This window comes from Diadema antillarum, unplaced genomic scaffold (genome assembly GCF_040938485.1).
Source record: "Diadema antillarum isolate AM-2024a unplaced genomic scaffold, OU_Dant_1.0 scf00000205, whole genome shotgun sequence".
Lineage (NCBI taxonomy): Eukaryota > Metazoa > Echinodermata > Echinoidea > Diadematoida > Diadematidae > Diadema > Diadema antillarum.
Window position 1 is genome coordinate 2,244,218 of NW_027271094.1, and position 11,311 is coordinate 2,255,528.

At 39.4% G+C, this 11,311-nt stretch overlaps 1 protein-coding gene across 1 annotated transcript; it reads right to left on the reverse strand.

Annotated features, from left to right (window-relative positions):
• Positions 1 to 10,122, reverse strand: LOC139724014 (protein RER1-like). Its single transcript, XM_071635213.1, has 7 exons — positions 9,942 to 10,122; positions 6,326 to 6,421; positions 5,372 to 5,476; positions 4,624 to 4,723; positions 3,885 to 3,969; positions 2,794 to 2,929; positions 1 to 1,646 (listed from the first exon to the last, which is right to left on the reverse strand). The coding sequence occupies exons 2-7, from the start codon at positions 6,407 to 6,409 to the stop codon at positions 1,554 to 1,556; spliced, it is 603 nt and encodes a 200-aa protein (XP_071491314.1). The 5' UTR covers positions 6,410 to 6,421; positions 9,942 to 10,122; the 3' UTR covers positions 1 to 1,553.
• Positions 10,123 to 11,311: the final 1,189 nt, after the last annotated feature.

Genomic DNA, 11,311 nt, shown 5'->3' on the forward strand with positions numbered 1-11,311 from the left:
AGTGATAAAACGGGGATTTTGTCCCACCTTTCCCCAATTGCTAAAACGGCTCTTGGTATGCACATAATTATTGAATCTGTCAGGAATTATTCTATTGAGGAGGGACCAAGCAAATCCCAGTCTTGTGTCAGAAAAAAAAAAATAGTCGTGTGACGCATTTTGGTCAATTCTCCGTAGACTCGTCTTCTGGACGACACATTTCAATGCAATGCATGGATACCAATATTTCTACACTAAAATCAGGTTCCTCCAGAGATCACGAGAGCGGGGAGGGAGACACATGTTGTTGTTGCTTTTTTTTTTGTGCACTACACGCAGCTGAACTGAACACCCTAATCAGAATGACTTTTGTATTCTATTGTCTGGAAATGAACAGAAAAATTTCAGTTACCATCGAGCCCCTGCAGAGTCAGGGAGACTCCGCAGCTTTGTTAATGCTAGAAAAAATACAGGCATAATTCCATCCTCATTACTAGTCAACGACACAGAGCTTGCACACATTTTTGCATACAAATCCTGAGCAATGCCACAGTTGAAATGCATTTGAAAAGATATTTGCTCTTTTTTTTTTCATTATCAAAGACACAATAGGGGAAGAAAAGTATCAGCAGCTATACCTGAAAGAAAAAATGCTTCAATTGTTTGTGGCAGGCAGCTGAAATAAGTCACTGCAACTACAAAAGTACATACAAAATTAATGGCAGACTAGCCAGTTCCTTCAACTTATTTAAACATACGTATCAGATTACACTACATATTGAAAAATACATAAAATAATATTCCGAGGAATATGTCCTCCCAATAGTAGCCATGAGATAATTCATCTCTTTCCCCCTTTGGACTGGCATTAGACCAGAGCTACAAAGCTAACCTGTCAACCAATGAGTCTGCAGGCAGGGAGAGGAAATTTACAGACACATCACTTTCAAATGTGTGCAACATATACATAAGATATATGTTTCAGGTCATGGTAAGCTGTACAACCAGTTGACCAACAAGAAGCCTAATTTCCTATCGCCAGTGAGCGGAAACACTTTCTTTGCTTTTCCTCTGAACTACAATGATTGACAAAATTCATGAATTCCTACTGGGTAATCATTTCACACTATCTACAGAAATGCCATCTATGTACTTAAACACAGGCACAAGTTATGTTTTTTTAAGTCAACTTTTCAGTTAACTTAATTTCGCAAAAATACATTTCCTTTAATGACAACAAAAAGATTCTAGATAGCATCACATTTGCTTATTACATGCACCTACATGTGATGAATATCTGACCAACTCCCTGAACTACGACTAGCCCGATGCACACTAAGAACGTAGTGCCTCGACAGCAATTTCATCATTCTTTTAAATAATGGAGCCCCTCTCTAAGTTTTTGTCTCGAACTAAAGCTGTAATCCTGCAAGAAATATAATGTGGCACATTTTGGAAAGATCACAACATTCGGGTGCGGCTTCCTGTTGGTCAAGCAAAGTAGACAAATGCCCAAACCCCTAGATCTGCGTGGGCGGATTAGGCGTTGTCACGGTTGCACTGCTAGCATCCTGTCATTGCCCACCAATCACGTCTCCTGTATCCTCCTTCCCCTTGTACTTTGTCTTCCCACGAGTCCAGGGCAAATACCTGTACTTTATCATGTGCTGCAAAGCAGGGGGGGGGGGGGGGGGGGGGGGGGGGATAAACAAAAAGACACAGAAGTCATACCATAGACCAATTAGTAAGAGAGCATCTACAAGTCAACCTCACCTAGGTTAAAAATTAAGGGATCAGAGAAAATTTTTTGCTAATTTCTCTCTATCTAATAAAATTAACACTTGTTTACATCCATCCGGGTAGAATTGTTCTTCAACTTTAATAGCCAATTTTTCAACTTTTGAGGTCGACTCATATGTACAATGTACGTGAGGTGGACTTTATAGCCACGTCAAATAGACTTGTAGGCACTGGCAAAGCAACTACATTAACTGCAAATACCAGTTAACTTTTGCTGATTCATGAAACCCTAAACATCACATATGTAGCCACATGAATATCTAAATACTACATGCCATATATGTTATCATAATTTTTCCACTACTTTTCTTCAGATTACTTAGATATGCCCCCCACCCCCAAAAAGCCCTCCATATCAAGATTCTGCCGGTGACATCATCCGTCAATCATTGCTAAAGTGCTAATATTATTAGCAAAAGACATTGGAATGCACCATTCCCTTGACTGAGCACAACTTGCAATTATCAAATGATTAACATAAGATATCAAAGGGAAACATGAAAGTGAAATACTCTCCAGGGATGCATTAAAGTTCACTGTAACTTTGGGTTTGACTCCGGTGACCAAGACAATGAATGTGCACAAGGCCTCCCCAAGTACCCAATATTGAGGTGGAAAGGCACTACTGTACACACCAACCACTTTTGTAATCATTATCATTGGGGAACCTCATTATAACGAGGGCCTTAAAGCCATGCTAATTACCTTGTTATCAGGCCCCCCCCCCCCCCCCCCAAGTACACAATTGAGGCAGAAAGACACCACCTTTAATACACACCAACCACTTTTATAATAATCATGGGGAACCTCATTTTAATGAGGGCCTGGAAGCCACAACAATTACCTTGTTATCAGGTTTCTCACCATATCAGGTACTAAAAACAAAGAAATACCAACTGGTATGAAGAGTTGAGTTCTGTTAAATCACCATGCTATGAGAGGGTTTTGTTATATCCGACCTCTTTATAACACAGGTTCAATTGTATTATCATCATCATCATCATATCTTCTTACCTGTATTTGTCTCCTCATCGTTAAAAAGAAGAGCAGGAAGAAGTACATGACTAGGATTGGCCAGAAGACGGGCACATTGAAGACTTCAAAGAATGTACACGTCATGGCTATTACAACCGCCTTGGTTGCCGAGTGCCTGCATCAAGAAAAGCAGCCATCGCTTAGAATGAAACACCTTCCCATTTATGATCTACTGTACTCAGCACATCATTGGTGAGGGTAGTTTTTGAACAGTATGCCCCACAGACACAAAAATATAAAGTTCTGGAGCACGAATACTAATTAAACATGTTATTTTTAAGTGTTGTTTGAAGGTTTGCATGGTGAAGTAAATGAAGGTGACACTACAATATAGTACATACACATGGTGTCACCGCAAAACTTTCTCCTTCGTGCCATTTTTAGTTTGTTACCCTACAATATATAACAGGATTAAATTGATGCTTTTAGCTGATGACAAAAAGGAAAAGAAGACATAATAAGTCCACAGGAAATAGAGAACCATAAAGGCAGGTAGTGATGTAAAGCTATCAGGTAGAGTGCACCAAATTTGTTATCTGCTTTGAGCAACACAAACACTATACAATTCTGTCATTTACGGTATGTTCTGCTGAGAAATTGCAGAGTTCAGACTGATACATAGATGAAGCACTGATAGTCACAGTTTAATCCATACTTGTGGCAGTGTTGCGTAATGAACAACACTGTGATTATCACGAGATTGTGGCAAGCATCCAAGTATCCAAGGCATGAAAACACACAAACAGTGAAAAGTAAAAACCATTACAGTGGACTCCCGTTATAGCAAAGTCCTCAAGACTGGCAAATTTCTTTTGTTATATCGAAATTTCGTTAAAACCGAATGAATAAACAATAAAAATACATAGAGTTGATACCGTTGCGGCCCTAAATTTTACTTCATTGTAAGCAGAATTTCATTATGACCGTGTTCGTTATAACGGGAGTGCACTGTAACATATCATACATATCAGTCGAACCAGCATCATATGCAACATTTCGAATAGTTCATTGCTTCTTTTTTTTTTTATTCCTTTGCACATTGAAGTCAATATTCTCATGGTAATGCTCACCAAAATTTAAACTCCGGTAACCTCCTGATAAACGGCTTGAATTCTTGGCCCGATTTTGTCGGCAATGCAGGACCATCTTCTTCTTCTGCAAAACAGAGCATGATATAAATTTTAAAAATTAGGGCAAGTGTCATTATCTTTATCACTACATCATGCCAGAAGAAGAGTCCAACTACATTTTTTACTGATAGGCAGATGCATAGACCTGTGACAACCTATGCGGGACAAAAGGCATGCAAATAGAACAAAATTGACACTTAAAACTAATGCTATTCACAAAGGAGTATCTGAGTTCCCTTGCCTGAAGTATTTTACATGAACTCTCATTCATAGATAGCCAATTACTGAAGGCAGGTAAACAGTACTATAAAGAGGCCAAGATATCACTTACAATAGATGTAAGTACAAATCTTGTAGGTTGAGTGTAGCATAAAGGAAAATTAACAACAGCACAGAAATATTCTATTCCTGAACTCATCTCGACTTCTTCATTGTGATACCACTGTATCGGAACAACTTAAATTTTGAAAATACATGGCATACTAACACGCATTGTCATGGCAAGTTCTTTCCATCCATGAATGTTGGGAGTTCTAACACATGAAGGTGATAGATAGACACACTATTGTCAGAGGGCATCTATCTAAAGTGTTTTCATCGAATCCAGACAACATAAGCAGTATGCTACAAAGAGGAAAATGGCTTGTACAGAATGCATATTAATCATATGGCCCTCTACCTTGATCATCTGTGAGAGATGGGTCTATTTTTGGAGACAGGAAGGCTATGAACAGGTTGAGGTGATAGATACCCATGGCATAGGTCACAATGTACCATCCCTGCAAGGAAAACAAAAATACCATGAAAACATATTCTACGACACTTCCTCCTATATTGTTAAGAGGAAATGAAGGATGCTGTATAGGCTGTAATTTTCGCAAGGGTTTATTTTTTGCAAATTTAACAACACACAAAAATGTTGCCCATGAGTGGTAAAATAGTGCACTTACAGTACGACAGCTTCTGTGTCAATTCACGAAAACAGCATCTCGCAAAAATGTCTATGACCTCCTCATTCGCAAAAATAACAGCTTATACAGAGCATTACAGAAAAGCAGCAGTCATCACAACTATTTATTAAGTATCTACATGTAGAAGCTATCTACAAAGTACTGTAAGAAACAATGGCCCAAGTATCTCTACAAAGTGAATATGGACATCAGTGATCATATTACCTGTGCCAACATTACAAAGAAAGCATCCAAATTCACATACACTCATAACATTCTTCATTTTCCCTAGGCTACAAACTTTTATATTGGGAAAATAGGCAATTTTCAGCATGCCTGTATACATTTAGGTGTAAATGAGCTGTTTGGTGGAGGTATGTGCTCTCCAAGTGCTTTTCTAGTTTATAATTCTTTTATCTTGTTATTTTTTTGGGGGGAGGGGGTTTACTGCAATCTGAAACAAGAGATCACTCTCACCTTGAGAAGGAATATTCTAAGTAGATATAAGATGCACAGGACAACAAAACCAACCCATCTTGGCACTGCATAAGGGACAGACCGGTCCAGCAGGGTTTGGTATCTCTGCAATACGTAAAATGGGGGATAAAAGAAAGCACAAAAGCAGACAAAAAAAATGACATCATAATCACCTCTTGCATACAAATTTCACACCTAGAAGTAAAGCACTTGGGATTAGCTACAATGTACATGCAACATTAGAGTACAACTGTATGTGTATCTGTATGCCATTGGTAGGAAAACATGGTAATTGTGACTCTGTATTTACAGTGTAGGCAATGAAACACAGTCATAAAAAGAAAGCATCACAGCTACATGAACTTTGCCTCAGGTTACTTTCAAGTGAAAACACATAAATTGATTATTTACGGTGAACTTTATGATACCATTCAATCCATGATAATGATCAAAGGATTGGTATTTTTCTTCACAACAGCAGCAGTAAGAAGATGCTGCAGCAGAGTTGGGTTGGGTCAGCTCAGTTAGCTTGAGAAACATGGCCTGAAAATTTTGTCAAGTTGCAATTTCATTCATACTACAATAGGTGGAAAAACCCAACAAAATTAGAACAACTCTATGTCTGCCATCATGCACTACATACTTGAGCCTTGGGCCCTTGACCCAATTGTCCTGCACTGCAATGCACTGCACTGCCCCTTTATATGACCTTACTACCTACCAGTAAATTTACTTGACCAGTACACTGTGTATATTATCCCTAGAAGTAGAACCAACTCTACGGCTGATTTTCGGCACCTCGCAAAATTCACATCTTTATGACCTAGTGAGAAAATAATCTTCAATGGCAGAATTCTTGTTATATCCACATGAAATTCACTGCTCACTACATATGCACATCAAAACTCTGTGGAGTTAATTTAGTGTATATTCAGTATGAAATTCTCATCAAACCTGTGATACACTTGTGCAGAGTCTTGAGACAAAACCGGGTTGTGAAAGATTTTCACTGGTGCTGTTTGTACTTGTGTCATTCATGGCGGCAGAGCTCTGGAGAAGAAGGTGAAGAGAAGGGCATATTCAAGATATCAACATTTCCACACAAATCTGCTTTTCAACATTTTCTTAAAAATCAAACACGAGCACAGTTAGTGTACATCCCAATAACCCCAGACAAGTACAGCCCAACAACAAAGGGAATCTACAGTTCCAGTACAGCCCAGCAGGGCAATCCATCCATCACAGAACAGCACCAAGTGAATTTTAACTTTAACTTTATTCAAAACAAACATTATTTACTGTATAATCCATTTTTTTTTTTTTTTTTCAAATCAGGACTTCCCATCAAAAGGCGGTGTTCTGCACCGGTCTAGCATCAGTCAAGGCTAATATGTCTTCACATTGCGCTCAACATCTCGCACAAGTCGCGCACCAACAGCATGTTAAACGTGTTCACATTGAAGCAGATCAACACTGCATGAAAGCAAATGTCAGGGCAGCATTAAAGGACATGTTCACCTTCATAGACATGTGGGTTGAGTGAATGCAGCAATATTAGTAGAACGCATCAGTGAGAGTTTGAGGAAAATCAGACAATCCGTTCAAAAGTTATGAATCTTTGAAGTTTCTGCTCAGTCACGGCTGGATGAAAAGACTAAGTAAGCTTGTGATATCACATGAGTACAACGATATAAAGAAAGAATAAAGAAAATTCAACATATTTCCATTTTTCTCGCATAGCAAAAGAACACTCGACTTCTCTCTTTCAGAAGGCAGGGGGAATAATATTACCCTTTTAACATACCGTACCTCAGTAGCAAGTCGAAGAAATGTGCACTTTATTCAAAAAGTAAAGTTTTACAAAATTCTCTTTTTATTTTCCTTATATAGTTGTACACATGTGACATCATACACTGCAGTAGTCTTGTCATCCAGCAGTGACTTTGCAGATACTTAAAATATTCATAACTTTTGAACGGATTGTCCGATTCTCCTCAAACTTTCACTGACGTGTTCTACTAATATTGTTGCATTCTCTCAATCCTTATGTATATGAAGGTGGACTCGTCCTTAGCTGATCATTATTCTGTTTATTTACAGTGTACATTGTGTGTGTGTGCACAGCCGTTAATGTTAAATGTTACCTACAATTTGTAGGCCTACCCGCCTACTTATGAAAATGTAATTTAACTTTTAAATGTAAGATTTAGAGAATGATTCTATATGATTAGAAGTGTATGGATAACATCAATAAACATATAAAAGAAATTATTTCATCTTTTTTTAAATTCAGAAATATGCTTTATTTCTATTGTTTATAAATTGGTAATTTTCGCAATTTGATCTCTCCGAACTTTATTGTGCAGCTCTAAAAATGCGCCTCTGGTGCGGACACGTTCACATTCACAGTGGCAGCCGTCTCGTATCAACACCGTACCAACTCTGCAGTCAAGCCTCGTCAGCAGGACGACTAGTTTTAGACGTTGTTGATGCGGTGCAGTGTGCAAGTCTTCACAATCTCGAATCACATTGTCATTGTAAAGTATTGACATTGGTGGTGTCATTGGTGCCGCACCAGTCGCGGCCAAGTCGAGCACTCACTGCCAAGCACTGGCACTGCATTGCATGGTCGCATGGCCAATGGCAATTCCCCAATGAGAATGCGGCGCCGGTATCACAATCACACACATGTAGGGTCTATGTAAATTTATCCATCCCACACCCACCCCACCACAGAACACTACATGGTAATTTACCGCCTTCTGCTGGAGTTTAGGCTGGGCAATCTTCATAAACTATCCCGATTGATAAACCACTTGATCGTCATCAAGTGACACTGACCCTGTGTAGTGACAGTGTTTCTTGAGTACATTTTTACTGGCTTAATTTTAATTTAATTGATAAACTAATTTCAAATTGTCAATAAAGACTACCGACACGCGTTTTGAACGTATTTTTACATGGAACTTTGAACCCAGAGAATGTCAACTGGCACTAAATCAGTCCGGGAAACCCGCTCATGAGGACCGCCCCCGCGTACGAGGATGGTCCCTCCTCATGAGGACCTCCCCCCTCCTCATGAGGCCCCCCGGGGAACGCCTCATGAGGCCCCCCCTTCACTTCTTATTCATCTCACATCTGACGTATAAATTGTCGCAACTTTGCACGGTGATTTTTTGTTACACACACATGTCCACTATCCATGATGAAAAGAAGAAAAAATCCTGTCTGTTTTTTTTTTTTAAAATCGAGTTTTAATCACCCGATGCAGAGCGCCCATCAAAACACGGGCGCCAGCGCGTTCGCACAATGCAAGACTGCCGCACCTAGCGGCCTGATCTGACTAAATATTTTCGATGCTTTTTTCTGCGGCTCTCACCTCTCCGCGCACGAATCAGCCTCGTGAAGCTGAAGTTTGACATCTTTTTACACAAATTCGTAACGAGAAAAATTAAATCAGTACTAACCTGATCTTGTCCATATATTCCAAATTACTATTCCACACTGATAGAGTAGGTGGGTAGATGACATACTCCAGTTTGTTAGCAAAATAATCACTTTGTAGGTATGACGAGTTCACTTTCTTCGTCAATTCCGCCCACGATTCCGCCGTTTGGGCGCTTTTTCTGGAATCATCCCGCGACGCGACGTACGTCGCATACATCACGCATCCAGCACATACCAGTCTGGTACTTAGTATGTGCTGGATGCATGATGTATGCGACGTACGTCGCGTCGCGGGATGATTCCAAAAAAAGCGCCCAAACGGCGGAATCGTGGGCGGAATTGACGAAGAAAGTGAACTTGTCATACCTACAAAGTGATTATTTTGCTAACAAACTGGAGTTTGTTCTATGTCATCTACCCACCTACTCTATCAGTGTGGAATAGTAATTTGGAATATATGGACAAGATCAGGTTAGTACTGATTTAATTTTTCTCGTTACGAATTTGTGTAAAAAGATGTCAAACTTCAGCTTCACGAGGCTGATTCGTGCGCGGAGAGGTGAGAGCCGCAGAAAAAAGCATCGAAAATATTTAGTCAGATCAGGCCGCTAGGTGCGGCAGTCTTGCATTGTGCGAACGCGCTGGCGCCCGTGTTTTGATGGGCGCTCTGCATCGGGTGATTAAAACTCGATTTTAAAAAAAAAAAACAGACAGGATTTTTTCTTCTTTTCATCATGGATAGTGGACATGTGTGTGTAACAAAAAATCACCGTGCAAAGTTGCGACAATTTATACGTCAGATGTGAGATGAATAAGAAGTGAAGGGGGGGCCTCATGAGGCGTTCCCCGGGGGGCCTCATGAGGAGGGGGGAGGTCCTCATGAGGAGGGACCATCCTCGTACGCGGGGGCGGTCCTCATGAGCGGGTTTCCCGGACTGAAATGGCAGTTGGTTCCTTTCTTAACACAAGTGGTTGGGAAGGAATTCGGTAATTCATAGATAAAGTTTTACGTTGTGTTGAAGATGAGGTCGACATGGTCGATGATGGAGCAGAGGAACGTTCGGGCAACAAACAGACCACAAACAGTGTAAGTTAGTACGTAAGTGAGATAAAGTTTACTTACCGCTCAAAAAGCTTTCTTCGATATCTCACAGATCTGGTACATTGGTTTTTGTGTCTTACAAAGTATGTGTTGACTACTGAAAAAAAAACCTAAATCACCATTAAAGTCATACTAGGATGTCTAATGCTGCAACAGTGAGTGCAGTAGTACTCGGCTCAAGTGTTCAGTCAATCCAAATTACTGTAAAAGACTTGCCATGTACTGCAGTGTGATGATGTGGGGTATAGTATGCGCGCCAGCATACTATACAGTATCCACACATAGTGCTAGCTAGTAGTCGAGTCATACGAGAGCGTGACAAATGGAGGCGGAACAAGTTCGACTACAAAAACTCGGCCATTAGTGTTTCATGTTCAGGACTCTACGTTCTTGTGACGCTAATTTTATTTTGCTCTTATGGGACTCGAGCTCACCAAAATGATTTTTTTTTCTCATATTTACTGATTATGTTCATTTCTGTTTGCTTTATTTTGAGAAGAAATTCTAATAACAATTATACCAGTAGTAATAGTAAAAGCAGTGTGTAGTAGTAATACAGCAGGTGATCGACAATAGTAGTCAGGTAGTTATGATAGTAGTAATAGTAGTAGTAGTTATGGTAGTAGTAGTAAAATTGTAGTAGTAGTAGTAGTACTGTAATAGTAGTAGTATTTATAGTAGTAGCAGTAATATGTAATACTACATGTAAACTGATAAAATCTGAATCCGTATCATCAATGTTAAGTATTACTAAATACGCAAAATGTGAACAATAGTTATAATAAAAATGTTTTCAGACTAAACCGTCTTCAGTTATGGCTTATTAAGAAATATACTGTGATATCTTGATTCTGTTTTTTTTTTAATCACTGCTCTCAAAGGTAAACTGAACATTTAATTTTTCTTTCTATCGAGTTTCAGGCATTGCTTGTCTTTGTGTTTGCTGGGAGGGGGTTGGGGGCATTTGAACTCTCTACATGGGCCTCACACCCTGTGTTTTTAATTTTGATGATGGCAGGCATCTAGACCCTATACAGGCCTATAACATAGTGATAACAGGTTGGCTTTTGCATTTTATGGAGTTATTTTTATTGTTCAGTTTCTCAATTGGCAGCATTTTGATCAATCTTATTTACATTGTACAATTAATCGCCACGTAATGATTGATTTGGGCTGTTTGGAAAGGTATCTAACTATAGGTTCTGATAATTTAGCGAAAAACAACCGGGGGGGGGGGGGGGAATCATAGCTATATAGGGGATTCATCAATTATTATGCAACTTTGGACCTATTCATGTATATGCACCAGGTATTTTGTCCATCTTGTAGAGGTGCTAATTGTCTAAATAACTGAAATTTGCGAAACCAGGAATGAGAAGGATGTCACTGAA

What these genes read in the sequence shown, in the direction of transcription:
- LOC139724014 (XM_071635213.1), bottom strand. Translation starts at nt 6,409, where the DNA reads ATGAATGACACAAGTACAAACAGCACCAGTGAAAATCTTTCACAACCC. An exon ending in TCTGCACAAGTGTATCACAG is followed by an intron (nt 5,477 to 6,325) that starts GTTTGATGAGAA and finishes TACGTATTGCAG; the next exon opens with AGATACCAAACCCTGCTGGA. An exon ending in ATCTCTCACAGATGATCAAG is followed by an intron (nt 3,970 to 4,623) that starts GTAGAGGGCCAT and finishes TCTGTTTTGCAG; the next exon opens with AAGAAGAAGATGGTCCTGCA.